The 16,929-nt window shown below is 43.0% G+C and overlaps 2 protein-coding genes across 2 annotated transcripts in view; both read left to right on the top strand.

Moving 5' to 3' along the window:
- The first annotated feature begins 81 nt into the window (after nt 1-81).
- On the top strand, nt 82-6,572 carry LOC143134866 (phospholipase B1, membrane-associated-like). Its single transcript, XM_076295559.1, has 15 exons — nt 82-885; nt 1,241-1,334; nt 1,542-1,600; nt 1,715-1,782; nt 2,046-2,089; nt 2,174-2,294; nt 2,880-2,931; nt 3,077-3,157; nt 3,253-3,318; nt 3,459-3,550; nt 5,030-5,111; nt 5,354-5,455; nt 5,612-5,707; nt 6,008-6,079; nt 6,322-6,572. The coding sequence occupies exons 2-15, from the start codon at nt 1,304-1,306 to the stop codon at nt 6,436-6,438; spliced, it is 1,083 nt and encodes a 360-aa protein (XP_076151674.1). The 5' UTR covers nt 82-885; nt 1,241-1,303; the 3' UTR covers nt 6,439-6,572.
- Nucleotides 6,573-7,118: 546 nt separating this feature from the next.
- larp1b (La ribonucleoprotein 1B) overlaps nt 7,119-16,929 on the top strand; it is a 38,058-nt gene continuing 28,247 nt past the window's right edge. Inside the window, exons 1-3 of the mRNA XM_076295556.1 lie at nt 7,119-7,923; nt 13,076-13,137; nt 16,221-16,280. Coding sequence (XP_076151671.1) covers nt 7,551-7,923; nt 13,076-13,137; nt 16,221-16,280 — 495 coding nt within the window. The 5' untranslated portion in view covers nt 7,119-7,550. The remainder of the gene's footprint in view (nt 7,924-13,075; nt 13,138-16,220; nt 16,281-16,929) is intronic.

Genomic DNA, 16,929 nt, shown 5'->3' with positions numbered 1-16,929 from the left:
GAGAGTTTGTAAGTATGCATACTGATTAATCAGATCAAATTTTTGGTCAAAATGTTACAAGGCAGTCTCTGAAAGGATTTGTGATAACAGATATATGTACTGTATATTTTGTCACCAAAAGCTACTTCTGAGAAGAGCTTCAATACAACCTCATAAAATCATTATTTATTGCACAACAATTTGCTGAGCAACAGCTCATGATTAGGTTATCTGATCACTATTTCCACACGAACACCATTTTAAAGAAGGCCGTGTACAACAGTGAGAAACTTCAAAATGTAACATAAATGTGTTTTTCCCACCAGTAACCCATTTCCCCATATTGCATAAGGTTGCACCATATTAGACCCTCATAACCTAAAGTAGACATTTAGCTGCACTGTTACCTGGCTAGATCAGGTGTATGGGCGGGTCCAAGGAAAACTACCCTTTACTTGGTCCGAGAGCAGAGTGCCGTGCGTTGCAAAACAGACACCTTCAGGTGCAAAGGCAGAGTAAGTGGATTAATGAACGCAAGCATGAGGCTCTTCTTTGTGTTATGCATGGCCCTTACGGCGACTTATACATGTGCTCAAGGACAAGGTGAGAAAAGTTATCATTATTTGAACTCTCATGGTTTAGTGCATATCTGGGGATTGAGTTGGTTTATTATCATTTGAGAATGTGGAGACTGTATGACTTCAGTCACAATAGTGCTGAAACTGACAATGACATTGGTTATAAACGTTCATTGGTTATAAACGTTCATTGGTTATAAACGTTCATTGGTGTGATGTTCCTGTGTTTAGACCATGTGTAATGTTTTACAAATAACCCCCAGGAAGCACATGGCTGCAGGATTTTGAGGAAGCTGTGAAGACCTTGAGTGAGGAGGGTTTAAGGAAGGCAAGTCTAATAAGATATATCAACCAAGGTGCGCTGCGCATGTGCCAGGTGGTGCCAATACCTTTCTAGTATGATGAATATTTGTGCAGACTCGAAAAGAAATTGGTTGAAATACATGACAGAGTAAAACTATTAAAGTGCAACTCGAACTGGCAAATCTGCATTGTATGAATCCTCTGTGTTACTATGTCAGTTTCTGTTACAGCTTGTGCAATCTTATATAATAGATATTATCTATATATCTTATAATATCTATTATATCATATCTATATATCTAATATATCTTATATAACAGAGCCCTGCGGCCAAACAAAAACACACTGTTCATGATTTGTGCGGTTCCCTTTTCCTGTAGGAGGATCCAGACCCAATCAGAGCCAGTAATCAGATCCAGCATCCTTTGTTCCAGTGTCCAGACATGAGCCCATCTTCCTCTGTGCCCACATCAGGTGAGTGCCAACCAGCCACGTTGTGTGTCTCATCTTCAGTGCAGTCAATGCCATTTCATGGAACTCATATTTTCAATTTCACTTTCCTTTTAATTTCACTTATAGAGCGCCAAAACATTACACATGTCTCATGGCGCTTTACAGAGTGTTAGACAATCAGAGAGAAGAAAAGGCCCGTGGGTATCAGTGGTTTTGTTTGGGTTTCAGTTGAGTTGGTGAAACCAGCTGATATTAAAGTGATCGCAGCATTGGGGGATTCACTGACGGTGAGACCTAGACTTATAGCTGCAAATTAAACATAATCTGTGTTTGTGTGTGTCGTGCAGCCACATACATGCACTCTTGATTTTTGTATTTATTTTTTATGTTTTGTACCTCAGACTGCAATTGCAGCCAATGCGTCCAGCATTTTGGGAGTACCTGTTGAATACCGCCATGTTTCATGGAGGTACATCACTTTTCCTTTGACTTTTTTCTTCTTGAATGTCCAGCTGATGCCTTTGACTTGGCTGCACTCTGTTTTAAACCAGCTCATTCTGTGTCTTAATCAGACATCAAATCACGTCATATCATATTGCGTCACATCCAAAGGCTATTACTGATTAAGGTCATTATTAATAGAGGGTACTTTTGACATTAATCTGACCAGGAAATTGTGTGATATTTCTATGATATAGGTCACATGACTTGTTTGGTTTCCTTTGTTTACAGCATTGGAGGGCATGGGACATATCAAGATGTTATTACTCTCGCTAGTAAGTTGGGATGTTAAGGTCTATTATATGTTTCAGGTTCTGTTGTTGCTGATTTGAAATGACCCAGTTCCCCCTCCCTTCCAGATATTGTGAAGCTCTTCAATCCAGATGTGCTGGGCCCTGCTCCTGTGTGGACCATAAATGGACATCCTGCCCCTTTGGAGGACACGGGGTTCAACTTGGCTGTTACAGGACATAACAGTCTGTAAGGGATTTTTTTATTGATCTGTTTTGTTTTTGAATCTCAGGGTGGTGGGTTCGAGCCCCACGTTGGGCGTTGGCCATAGAGCCTTCTCTGCACAGCACACATACACACACACACACACACACGCGCGCGTTGGGCGTTGGCTTTTCGCTCTGGGCGTGGCCAAAGAGCCTTCCCTGCATAGCAGCAGACTGACAAAAACATGTCTTTATTTGCCTTTATACATTTGCATTTGTATCTAAAATGGCAGACAAGTTTTTATTTGTCATTTGATAAGGGTTGTTAGACATGATAAAAAATTACCTCCAACAAATTATGTCATGGATATGGTATTCAATTGCCTGATAATGAATGAGGTTTTTATTGATTTATGATCACAATTATGATCATATTGACAACATATTGCACAGGAAGCTGTTTTGGGTGCAAAGTCTCCATGGGTTTTGGACAGAGCAGACTGTAGAAAGAAGGGACAGAGTAGGAAAGCTATTGGACAGCCATTTCATTTCATTAGAAAATGCACACACAGTTTTATCACAAAATGTACAATATATACTGTAACTAATCTTTTTTTGGTTTTCCCAGAAACTTTTCTGAGCAAACAAGAAACATGATTGACACCTTCAAAAACTATTCAGTAAGCCTTCTCTTTGAATTACAGTGGACAGATTAGAAGCAGATCTATAGATATTAGTAGTAGCTATCTCTATATTGTATATTATGGATCTGTATGAGTTCATCTTTATTGTCTCCATTTCCATCTATATTGTTTTTGCCCTCAGGCCATGAACTTCAAAGAGGACTGGAAACTGGTCACGGTCCTCATTGGGATGAATGACATTTGTGATTACTGCAAAGACAAAGTACACAGACCCATAGGTGCAGCTAGAAACTACTCTAATGATATGCATGGAGTCATAGAATTGCATTTTTATAACCCCTGTAATTCTCCCTCCAGACGCTCTTCTCTGTGGATAACTTCATCCAGCACATCACTGAGTCTCTTCAAATGATGATGGATGAGGTACCACTGGCCATAACATTTGAATATTTAAATGTCCTGTACACACTAGATACAACTCAGCTAGACTTGCGCCTCACCCTACAGTATATGTGGCTATTTCTGAACTTCTGCTCCACGTCCACTTGCGTGTCCATCTGCAGGTCCCAAGGCTGATTGTGAACGTTGTTCAAATCCTGACCATGAAGTCACTGAGGGACGTTCAGAAGCCAACATTGGGCTGCCAGTTGCAGAAGTAGGATTCCTCATCCCCCTTGAGCTGATGACACATGGGGCAACTTTTTGAGAAATGTTGCTGGGCAATGTTCCTCATTATTGTGGTTCTGGCATGTTCTCATTGATATTGGGCAACAGTTTCTTTTCTGGAGAATTTTAATCATCAGTAGGCAAGTTGTTATGATTATCCAATCAGAATAAATGGAACTGGTTATGTGGTTGCCCAGCAACATTGCTCAAGAAGTTGCCCCATGTATCATCACCTTTAGATCAGTTCTTGACTGCTGGTCATTTCAGATATACACAGGAGAGGTGTTCAATAGAGCTATATGACTGCTGGTCATTTCAGAGATACACAGGAGAGGTGTTCAATACTGCTGTTCATTTCAGAGATACACAGGAGAAGTGTGCAATACTGCTGGTCATTTCAGAGATACACAGGAGAGGTGTGCAATACTGCTGGTCATTTCAGAGATACACAGGAGAGGTGTTCAATAGAGCTATATGACTGCTGGTCATTTCAGAGATACACAGGAGAGGTATGCAATACTGCTGGTCATTTCAGAGATACACAGGAGAGTGTGCAATACTGCTGGTCATTTCAGATATACACAGGAGAGGTGTGCAATACTGCTGGTCATTTCAGAGATACACAGGAGAGGTGTGCAATACTGCTGGTCATTTCAGAGATACACAGGAGAGGTGTGCAATACTGCTGGTCATTTCAGAGATACACAGGAGAGGTGTTCAATAGAGCTATATGACTGCTGGTCATTTCAGAGATACACAGGAGAGGTGTGCAATACTGCTGGTCATTTCAGAGATACACAGGAGAGGTGTGCAATGCTGCTGGTCATTTCAGAGATACACAGGAGAGGTGTTCAATAGAGCTATATGACTGCTGGTCATTTCAGAGATACACAGGAGAGGTGTGCAATACTGCTGTTCATTTTAGAGATACACAGGAGAGGTGAGCAATACTGCTGGTCAGAGATACACAGGAGAGGTGTGCAATACTGCTGGTCAGAGATACACAGGAGAGGTGTGCAATACTGCTGGTCATTTCAGATATACACAGGAGAGGTGTGCAATACTGCTATAGGCTGGGGACCTCCCACAGTGGCCAATCAACAACCATCAAAAACAAAATCACCAACAAAGCAACTTTTGAGAGAAAATAAACATCAACCTTTGAGAGAAAATAAACATCAGTCAGTGATGAGAGGATGGATTCCTTTTCATCGTTTGTCTTTTCAGTTGATGTGCAGACAGTGGACATTAGTTCTGAGCAATCAGACTTTATTACTTTATTATCCGAGCGCCATAGTTTCCCCATCATCTCATTCATTTTCCACACAAATACACTCGTAGATTTGCGCAATAATACTTAATTTGGGTGAATAAATAAATCCCTAGATATCTGTGCATTGATTTTGGTGTGAAGAGCATGAGTCATGAGTGAATAAAACAGTCCCTCTCCACATCTCCCTGTGAGCAGAACTTTCTGCTCCTGTTTGGTGTTACCAGAGGAAAACTCGACCGAACTGCAGGAAGTTGTCAACCTCAACCGAGAGTTCCAGGTACTGTGTGTGTGCTAGCTTGTGCTGTGTTGTTTTGCATGTTCCATTCCGTCATACAATAATACTAATTAACTAACTAATTAATACTAATTCATACTAATTAACTAACTAACTAATTCACGGATTGGGATAAATGCAGAGACCAAATTTCCCTCACAGGATCAAAAGAGTATATATACTATACTATACTATACTATACTATACTATACTATATTTTAATATTTCAAATTGTCTGTGTCCAGCATAGATTGGAGAAGCTTATCCACAGTGGCCGGTTCTTCAAGGATGACTTTGCAGTGGTTCTTCAGCCTTATCTCACCAACACAGAGCTTCCGAAATTACCTGTGAGGTCATAGGCCACAGTGCACTTCTAGCAGGCCCGCTAAGAGTGACACCTGAAAGACACAGCACATCAATGATATTGATATTGAGAAGAGAGAAGATTTCACCTTGTTGGAAGTTGAATGTCTTTGACGCCCTGTTTGTTCTGGTTTGTTCAGGATGGCACCGTTGACTTCAGCTACTTTGGACCTGACTGTTTCCACTTTACTATTAAAGGCCATGAAGAGTTGGCCAAGGGATTGTGGAACAACATGGTGAGTGTCACTGTGCAGAAGTGTGCGGATGTGTGTATGAGCCAGGGGTGTTATTGTGTCTAAATCTGGACCAATCGCACAATATGGATACAGCAATACTATTCATCTCAGCACTTAGCTTAAACCACTCATAGTAACACATTATTCACAGGCTGAGCTGTTATGTGTGCCCTCAAGAGTTAGGCCTACATGAACTGTGTGTGTGTGTGTGTGTGTGTGTGTGTGTGTGTGTGTGTGTGTCTGACACTGTTCTGCACGAATGCTATAGTGCCAGGTAAACCCTCCTCTTCCCCTGTTTAGTTTCAGCCAGAGGGTAAGAAAGATATTATTCCCAGCCTGACCGATCCCATCAAGCTGATCTGCCCTCCACAGGTATGACTGCTTGTTCATTCTCTAGAAATGCTCAGAATATGAAGCTGTACCCTGTTTGTAATGAAGGATGCAAGGAGAAGAAAAACTCAATCCATTTTTAACCAGTCACCTCCATGACAAACACAAGTTTTATTGACAAATTGACAAACTGTGAGTTCATCTGTGACCATTATATCCATGGGAACCACAACCCTCCAATCAGATTGAGGCCTGTGTTTTGTGTCTTTCTCATCTTATTTTAGGACCACCCTTACATATACACAAAACCACAATCACTACCCTCAGCTGCTGCAAGCAAACAAGGTCTCCTGACTCTTTTGATGGTGACCATGTCCTTGACACTACTGGCCGGTTTCTGATCATGTCCTGCAATCAGATTTGAGCTCTTTTAACCATCAGCCAGTGTGAAACATTCTAACTGATTCTTTTCATAAATATAACAATGAAGTTATAATATAATGCTGTGCCTGTTTTAATAAACTAATGAACAACATGCTTGATTTATTTTTTGGTGTCTGCAGTGATATAGTACTGCCGACAGAGGGCAGCCTCTATCTTTTGTTTACTGTCTTGTTCTCGCAAGCTGAAAACCATGTGACGGCTACTCAACTTGATACTGTACGAGTCACGATGACTGTACTTCCAGTAGTAAAGGTTATACAAGTATGTACAGACAATGGCGTGGTGGTGACGACGTGGTGGTGAAAGTAGGCTAATTGATAACAGATATGGATTTACATTTCACGAAAGTATAATGCTTAAAATAAAATAAAAATCGTCGAAAATGGCCAGCTATCTGTTTATTTCCCCCATAAACGAAACCATGGATTTGTGCATTTCTATTTTAGGCTACAACTGAAGAACATCATGTAGGCCTAACATTGGAGATCACAATGGGTTGGTTGCCTGGTGACAGGAGGTGAGGTGATAACAAAGCCCATCATTCTCTGGTGATAACCAGATGATCCACGCAACTAGAGAACAGTTGTAGCAACTCCTGCAGCCTTGCTCACTTGAGCGGTGCCTCACAGTGGATAGGCCACGTCAGATTCACCGCTCTGAGGCAACCACATGGCACCCATCCTGCCTGTCTTACCACGAGTGGTCAGTAGGGGCAGCAACAAGTCTTTTAGCCGTACGTTTACTCGTGGCCATTAAAAGTGATAGGTAAAGTTACTCTACTCTAGGGAGGCTAGCTAAGTAGCTAACTTGCAGATCAGCCAATTCGGAAAGTTTTAACAGAGTTAAGTGTTTAGTTGCACGTCGTTTTTAGACAAATTGGTTATAGCAATGGCGTATTTACTAGATCATATATGTTGATGCTGTTGGCAGGCGTGTCACAACTTCAAATTGTTTACAATCTGCTCGTCTTCAATTCTTCGCTTTACTTTTTATCGTTGGTCGATTTTAAAAAACACGTTTTTCAATTGTGAAGTTTAGAAAAATCCTGAAAGGGATTTTTCGTTGCACGATGTCTACAGAAGTTGTCGTTGAGCCCGACGTGACAGGGAGTCGCTTAGGTGGAGAGAACCAAAACAACTCAGACGTCGACCGACCCCAGGAATCCGATAGAGCCAACCACGAGGAGGGGCACAGAGATCTCAAAGTCGATTCAAAACATCAAAAACAGGGGATCATGGAAACCCTCGCCCCTGTCGACGAAATAAACAAGGGTAACGTGAACAACAAAGAAAATGACCAAAATGCCACGAGCAATAATGCTGATCCTCATGAAAAAGCAAAGAAAAAAGTTATCGAGGCACCTCCACCGAAGGTAAACCCGTGGACGAAGAAGAATGCTTGCCCCTCCAACAATCCAACAACTAGCAACAGTCAAGAGACAGGTTTGTTTGTGTATCTTAACTTTATGACAGTATCAGCTGGAACATTAACCTACCGACACTGTAACATATGGCGATGGGCTTGTTTGGAAAGTTTCTCACAACTTCGTTAGGCTAAACTTAGCTCGTTACCATTGCTAAGTTATACTAAGCTAGCGGATAGGCTTGGGACTTAGCTGGCAAGCTAAAGAACTTAGCTAACAAGCTAAAGAACTTAGCTAACAAAGCATGGCTAACTACATGTGTTCACTGCCTGTTAGCAAACCAGCGACTGATTAATGCTCATTTCACTATATAGGTAGCATTGGTTGCTGTGATGTAATATATTAGATAGTAATGCAACATGTATTTTGTTGTTTGTAACACTGTTCCTAGAATTTAGAAGTTGGACATGATTAATTGCCATGTCTGTGACAACTCGAGTGAAAATTTCTGTTATTCATACATGGACATGGAGAGGACAAATCAGAGTGAAGAGGTGTGGCCTATTAGCTTGCTAGTTAGCTTTCGAGAATTAGCCATGTTGATTTGAGACAGCTGTCACTGGTGCTGTTTGTTACTTATTTGCTATTTCATGAAAAGTATAGCGGATAAGTTGACTACAAATCTTGCATAACCCTATTTGTCACTGCAGTGTATATGCCCTGAAGTTAGATTTCTAAGTCAACCTAACTGGCCCTGAAAACACAGCGAGCTAAGTTAGCTAACGTACTCCATTAAAAATAATGGTTATCACTATCGTTTGAAGACAAAGTGGTAATGTTTTGCTGATGTTGATTGGTGACGTGAATCAAATAATCTACCTTCAATGTATTGAGGTGGGCGAGTGATGTTCGCATGTTTATTTTTTTTATTGCGGCTACGATAACGTTGGTCTTCCTGGCCACAGCTAAACTAACATAAACGTTACCAAGTTTAACGCAACATGCTAGCTGTTTGCTAATGCTTCACAGTTATTGGTGTAATGTTAAGTTACAGCGGAACTTAGGCTGCTCCATGGTATTTTCACCCAGGCAAGTGAATTTTATTGCACTTGACAACTTTCCTGTTCATAATACGCGTTGATGTGGGGCCCGATTGAGTACTTATTCGGGCAGATTTGCTGATGGAGGCAGATTCGGTAGTCCCCATCCCCCTCGGTATCTGATCAAATTGCACTGAAGCACGTGGAGTGCTGACAACTGCAGCTCTACGTACCGGGAGTTGTTGCGAAGAGCAGTAGCAAAGCACAGGCCTCAGTTCTGAAACACTTCTTTAAAGATTAGTTCATTTCAATCACAATATTCAAACAAATTGGACATAATTCTTTCGGAAATTAACCTGATACTGTGTTTCGTATCACGGCAACGTAATAACTAATCGTTTGAAGCTGAAGATGCACGATTCCCCCAGTTTATTAGCAGGCGTTGAAACATTACTCCAGTGACATTACATTGTGTATCAATAAGATATTGTGACGAACTTGTCAATTGTACATTACATATTGCAGTGCAGATCTGTGTACTGCAATGTTATGTTCTTTAGTTAGACAACATTCAACAGGTGACACTTGAATAGTTATTGGATAGTTGAAACATGAGTAATGTAGGCTAACTAATGATAGATTGTTGAATTCCTTGAAAGTGGCAAAGCAAATGGCCAGGTTATCCTTGAGAAACATTGTAGGCTTAACCAGTTGAAAGATACCAACAATAATATTCAATGTCATCATTTACAGATGTCAGAGGGGTATTTCACAAAGGCAGAATTAAGACATCCAAGATAAGTGATAAAGCGAGGTTTGACATAGCGTTGTCTGGTCATCCTAGCTCAACTCGTTTCACTAATGCCAATCCAGGATGAGTAGGAGCGACTATGTCAAACCAGGTGTAAGTAATTCAGGATGTGTGCGCGTTCTCGTTTCTGCACCAAAGTGCCCACGGTTGGAATAAAAAAGACGCGGAAAATAGCGTCATTCACACAAAGTGAACAACCGCTTTTGATATAGACTAACAATGAAGTAAAGTTGTCCTTTTTGGAATGGGGAATCATGGCTATTTCTGTAAAACAGCAGGAGTAGGCGTGGTAGACCAACTGAATGCAAATTTACGTATGCACCCACGTGTGAGTGCTTCCTTGTCTCGACACGCAACGTCATTTAATAAAAAAGCGCTTGCCCCTGCAAAGATGCACATAGTATGATATACCTTAATATTATAGTTGAAAATACCTCTGAGAACTTGCCCCTCCACTTCCAATCACACAGTAGGCTATTCATCAAACGTCTATCAATAAAATAAGTAAACAATGAGTACCTAGGCCTATGTTAATAATTATAAGGCTATCACAATTAAAATAATAACCATATGGTAGTAGGCAGACTATCTGTTTTGTTGTGCGAGCAAATACATTTAGCAAATAGTTAATTAATGGAAGAAAGCTCCTTAAAAATTAGCACAGAGGTCTGATGTGAATGACAGCTAGCTGAACCAATAAGACGACATAATTACCATTAGAATTAACTTAGCTTGGCTGTTAGCCTAGGTGCAGAGAATAAATCCCCATGGTAACTTATGTGCCATCTCTTTTGTGAAACCAAGTCAAGGCTAAATTCATCCAGGATAACCTAAAAATCCCAGCTTAATCCCTTATCTAGGTTTTGTGAAATACCCCTCTGGTTTGCTTTTCACTTAATGCTTCATGTGTTGGGCATCACTTCACAAGGATTTGCATTGCAGCAGTAGCATGCTTTTTGCCTGCATCAGTCATAATGAGAGCAATTCTCCACAGGCCTTGTAGGGGAGAGAATTTTGGCATCAAGTCTGGTCATAATTAGATTACCCTGCATCTCATAATTAGATTACACTGTGTCTAATTTAAAAGATTGAGATCCCACAATGCATTGCTGTCTCAAATGGGAAAGTTGTGACAAAGTGGCACGGCTTTAGCATGACTGTAAATGAAAAGAGATGTTCAGCGTTACACACACACAACACATTCTCCTCATAAAGTTCATGTGAAAGGAGTCAGACCTTTCACATGCTCCAGTTCTGTGGAAACCAACAAGGACTTCATTTTTTAACTTATGTAGCCTATTCAAGAATGGCCGTGGGTGTGTGTGGGTGTACTATGCTTTAAAAACCAAGCTGCTCACTATGTTGCAAATAATAGACAAGCAAAATACTGAGAAAGTAGGCTATGTATGCCGGTGTGATTTATTAGCCAGACACATACACACACACACACACACACACACACACACACACACACACACACACACACACACACACATAATGATGTGGAAGTATGCCATACTGTCAGGTTAAACAAAGCAGATCTCTAGAAGGTGTCTTGTGTGTGAACCACAAGTCCTCTGGTGGCACGTTCACTGTTTCCTGAATGACTTGTGTTTTCTTGTTCTTCTTTTTGACACATTGCTTCTGCTGTGAGCATTTCCACCTGACCCCGTGCGGGTGCTCCATGGGATGCGTGCTAGACGGAGCTCCCTCAGTTCTCTCCGATAGCAGTGGTGCTGCCAAGGCAGTATCAGTGAGTGTGGTCACACCCAACGCTGTTTTCCAACTCTAGGGGCCTTATCGAGCAGGCCATCCCTGATGATAAAGGACCCCTGACACTCCCAGGGTTGGGCGGCCTGCTCTGTGCCTGTAAAATCCTGTCACATTTCTCTTCTCTTCTTTTTTCGATCCTTCCCCGTTTCTTGTAGGCCTATATTTTCTCTGTTTTCTGCGGCATAGGCGGCTTTCTCAAACTGGTTTTGTAAGCAGTGCTGCTACATGCCAGTGCATGGGGGGGGGGGGGGGGGGGATGGTGATTCGTTCCGCTTGATAGTGCAGCAAGTTAATGAAAACAAACCAACAGGAGTGAACAGTGACTTTGTTTGTCGGCCTAATGTATTGTCAACATGGTATTCAGAGAAACATGGCGTTGACACTCTGCTTTGGCTCTTAGCATCCAGTAAAATACATCCTCTTGTGTTGGCCCTTCAATATTGACACTTTGTGTGATTTAGCATTATGACATTAGCTATAATCTGTTAACTAGTTACACTGTTGCCACGAATTTAGGTCTCATTATATCCTGAAGCAGGGGAGTTGATTCTGCATGTCATGTATTTTGTTGCTGCGACAAATATTTCCTGGCAACCCATTGTTAATGAACAACGGCCCACATACCATAGGGACCTGACATTGTGAGAGTGAGACAGAATGGGTGGCCGAGAGGGAGAGAGAGAGGATCAGAGAGAGAGACAGACAGACAGACAGACAGGCAGACGGACGGAGAGAGACAGAGGATCAGGGAGAGAGAGAGAGCAGCGCGTGTTGACCATGGCTACCCGTGGCCGAGGGTCTGTTGTAAATACACTCGTACTGTTTGCTCCTGGGCAGTTAATGGTTGACGTGTGTGGATGGCAGACCTTGTTCAACAGGTGTTCTTGTGTGTTAATGCCGGGCTGCCCAATGTCATCATCCTGGAAAAAGGGCAGCCATTTTACATGAACTCAGCTGACATGCTGATTCAGCCGTTTTCCTCTGCAGATGAAATGTATTTAGGAAGGGAATGCAAACATCCACTTGTTCCATGGAACTCTTATCGTGGAACCTTATCTCAACTATAACCCACTGCTCTGCCTGAGAGCACATGCAATAGAACTTGCTTATCTCAACTAGAACCCACTGCTCTGCCTGAGAGCACATGCAATAGAACTTGCTTATCTCAACTAGAACCCACTGCTCTGCCTGAGAGCACATGCAGTAGAACCTGCTTATTGCATTTTCTTTTATTTTTCTCCTTTTTTAAAATGACTCAGGGTATCAAGGTTGCCACGGACACCGGTCATTTCTCTGAACTAGAGTAAAGCTGTAAAACTTTTATCTGAGTCATCCTCTACACAGGCCCTCAAAACACACCGACTAAATTACAGAATAAAGAAATGTAGTAGCCATCCTGTACTACGCGCAGTCCAAGGAGATTCAGTGAAATGTAGCCAAACCAGATGAGTTTATTATATAAGGCAATGCCTGGCACCATGGCCCCGGCTTACAGTCTTCAGAGCCAGTTGAATCGGCCGGTCAGATGGAGGATGGGGTTTGTTGAATTTGGACGGTGAACAAACACACATGGTCACCTTCTCACTTTTATCTGTGTGTGTTCACAGAGCCGCAGAGTCCAGCCAAAGTGGTCCGCGCCGCAAAGCCTCGCTCCAGGAAATCCAGCAAGGTAATGTGTGTGTGTGTCCGTCCGTGTGTGTGTGTGTGTGTGTCCTTGTCTGGGTGCATTTGTGCGTGTGTGTATGTGCAGTGGCTGTATGTGGTATGTAAGAGTAAGACATAAGTGGTGGAGTGTCCAGTGTTAGTTAACAGCCAGAAAGTGACACACTGACACAGTGCACCATAGGGCTGTGACTACTAGGTCCAGGGTCACCACCAGCCAATCACAATCCTAGTCTGCCTGGGGGGGGGGGGGGAGTACTGGCTGAGTGGTTGTTTGTGTTTTTATATGTTGACACTCTGGGTTAAATGTCCCTTCCAGTAGCAAACAGTTCCAATGACTGGCTAACACACAGCCATATCTCCTCTCCTCTCCTCTACCCACTCCTGTGGTTGTGGAGAGGTCACAGCTACGCGGTCACTTCTGGAAAATAAAGACACAGTTTATTTCAAAGGAATGTTTTTGTTTCTCTCCCTCTTTCCCCCTTTTCTTTATTTGTGTGTGTGTGAGAGAGAGAGAGAGAGAGAGCGAGCTGACATTCTCACAGATATGTCAGAGGGTCCCACATGACGCCCGTGTTCTTCAAGGGCCACACTCGTGGCATGTTGGCCAGGGTGTAATACTGTATATGCTGTTGAAGGATAGTATTACACTCACACCACACACACACATAGGGTATGACCGTCACACACTGTTTAAAAGTGTGTCAACCTCCATCTCTGGTCCACATTGGGACACACAGGAATCTGATCTGGCACAAGGAATTCTGGGAATTTGGTTGGCCAGGGAGTTCTTTAAAGTAAACCGCAGCGAAATCTCTCCGATAAGGCATCAGCAGACGTGGAGATGTTCCAGCAGCTGTGGAGCTGTAGTTTTTGCATATCTTGAATCTGGAGAATGAAGATGGCCTGCACATTAGAACGCTGCGCTGTGAAGATGGTCTGCACATTAGAACGCTGCGCTATGAAGATGGCCTGCACATTAGAACACTGTGCTGTGAAGATGGCCTGCACATTAGAACACTGCGCTATGAAGATGGCCTGCACATTAGAACGCTGCGCTATGAAGATGGCCTGCAGATTAGAACATTAGAATGCTGCGCTACGAAGATGGCCTGCGCATTAGAATGCTGTGCTGTGAAGACGGTCTGCACATTAGAACATTAGAACACTGCGCTATGAAGATGGCCTGCAGATTAGAACATTAGAATGCTGCGCTATGAAGATGGCCTGCACATTAGAACGCTGTGCTCTGAAGATGGCCTGCACATTAGAACGCTGCGCTATGAAGATGGCCTGCACATTAGAACATTAGAACGCTGCGCTATGAAGATGGCCTGCAGATTAGAACATTAGAATGCTGCGCTATGAAGATGGCCTGCACATTAGAACGCTGTGCTGTGAAGATGGCCTGCACATTAGAACGCTGTGCTGTGTGGGAAGAGTGCGGAGTAGTCCGCACACCGGTACCATTGTAATGGAATCGAGCGGAAGTTACCATTAACAAATGTGGGTGTGGCCAAAGAAGCAGAGGCAGTAGTGAAGATGGACAGTAATTTATTATTCGGCTCGAACAACCAAGCAGAAGAGTCCATAGAAAAATGCACAGAAAAATGTTAATAATCTTCCAGAATTGCGATATTGAACCAGTATGAAATATCTGCTTTAGCATCTAATCTTGCGAGATTGAACCAGTATGAAAAACCTGCTTTAGCTTCTAATCAAAATACAGCAGCATTGTAACAGTCATAGTACTCACAGTACCCTACACATCACATAGGCCAGACAAGACAAGACTCACTTCAGACTAGACAGAGGGGAACATATACCTGGCGGCCAGCACCATTTAACATAGACAGGTAAACACTAAACAATCAATTAACACACAATAGACAAGACAGACCCTGGGCCACAAGCATAGATATATCATAATGTCACTAGCAGAATTAGCAAACCACATTATTAAATAACAGACTCGGTTACATATGGAAAGACTGAACATCGATCGGCTTGATCAGGACCGTCTCGAAATCCCCCACAACCAATTGACATAATGGAACGGTCCAATACCGCCCGGAAACAATAAACAGTCCATGGGATCCAGTCGGCCCTCCTTTGCCACCGGACCTTCAGAAGCCGGAACGAGATGACGACGCCATGAACGCGAATCGGTAGCTATCGGTTGACAAACATTCAAACTTGTGTCTAATTCCGACAAACAATAAATGTGCCACCATTACTAATAGCTCCGTGTCTTAAAAGTGATAGCCACATAGCAATGGCCCATGTACGAGTGTGTGTTGTATGCAAATATCAGCTGATGCATAGCAGACGAGTGCCGACAGTCATGTGCGGTCGTAGCTAGACCGTCACAACCATACATTATCATACCGTACCATACATTATCATACCATACGGTACCATACATTATTATACCATACCGTCCCATACATTATTATACCATACCGTACCATACATTATCATACCATACCGTCACATACATTATTATACCATACCGTACCATACATTATCATACCATACATTATCATACCATACAATATCATACATTATCATACCATACCGTACCATACATTATCATACCATACCATACTGTACCATAGCGTCGCCATCTGAAAAATGGCTGGCAGACCAGGGGAGATTTGTAGGGACTCTGCTGATGCTCATCTGTGTCCTGTGCTGTTCATCTCATCTGTGCCCTGTGCTGTTCATCTCATCTGTGCCCTGTGCTGTTCATCTCATCTGTGCCCTGTGCTGTTCATCTCATCTGTGCCCTGTGCTGTTCATCTGTGCCCTGTGCTGTTCATCTCATCTGTGCTGTTCATCTCATCTGTGCCCTGTGCTGTTCATCTCATCTGTGGGGGGGGGGGGGCAGGGGGGGCACACATGTTGGTTTGGGCTGACGGAAGACTGGCTGAGTGGGTGTTTGTGTTTTTATATGTTGACACTCTGGGTTAAATGTCCCATCCAGTAGCAAACAGTTCCAATGACTGGCTAACACACAGCCATATCTCCTCTCCTCTCCTCTCCTTAATCTGCTGATGGTCATCTGTGCCCTGTGCTTTTCTTTTGCAGTCGAGTGACTTCAGTGACATCACAAACTGGCCCACCCCAGGAGAGCTGGCCAACAAAGAGGTGATTTATTATTTATTTTTTATTACAATACACCCCCCCCCCCCACACACACACACATACACCCCCCCCCCCCTCCCCCTACCCCCCCCCCACACACACACACACATACACCCCCCCCCTCCCCCTACCCACACACACACACATACACCCCCCCCCTACCAACACACAAACACACACACACACACACACACACACACACACACACACCCACACCCCACTCCTCCTGCCAGTGACAATTCGACAAACCTTTTTGTGCATTAACACATGGTTAGATAAGTTGACACCCCAATACGCACACATGCATGCATACACACGCACACGCACACATGCATGCACGCACATAAGCACACACACACACACACACACACACCCTGGAGCTGTGTCTGGTGGTGCCTCTGCAGAGATCTCTTCAGATTATCAGGGGATTTGGAGGCTGTGTGCAGTTAGTGGTACCTGCATGTATTATATCATCAAGAATAACAGCTGCAGCTGTCTTGGGCAAAACACAGGTCCCCCGTCCTGTCAGTACCAAACGTGGCCACCAGATGGACCCAACACAGGAACGTGCTGGCCCAGTGTACTCACTGATAAAGGGCCTTATTAAATTGTGAACTTGCACATTACCTGCGTTGAATCAACAGTAAATCTC

The sequence above is a fragment of the Alosa pseudoharengus genome, unplaced genomic scaffold (assembly GCF_046254945.1).
Source record: "Alosa pseudoharengus isolate Yale_2024_CS ecotype anadromous, Long Island Sound unplaced genomic scaffold, YU_APseudo_1.1 YU_APseudo_1.1_scf_2, whole genome shotgun sequence".
NCBI classification, from domain to species: Eukaryota; Metazoa; Chordata; class Actinopteri; order Clupeiformes; family Clupeidae; genus Alosa; species Alosa pseudoharengus.
The sequence above is the reverse complement of the archived record's forward strand: the minus strand, read 5'-3'. Positions and strand labels throughout refer to the sequence as shown.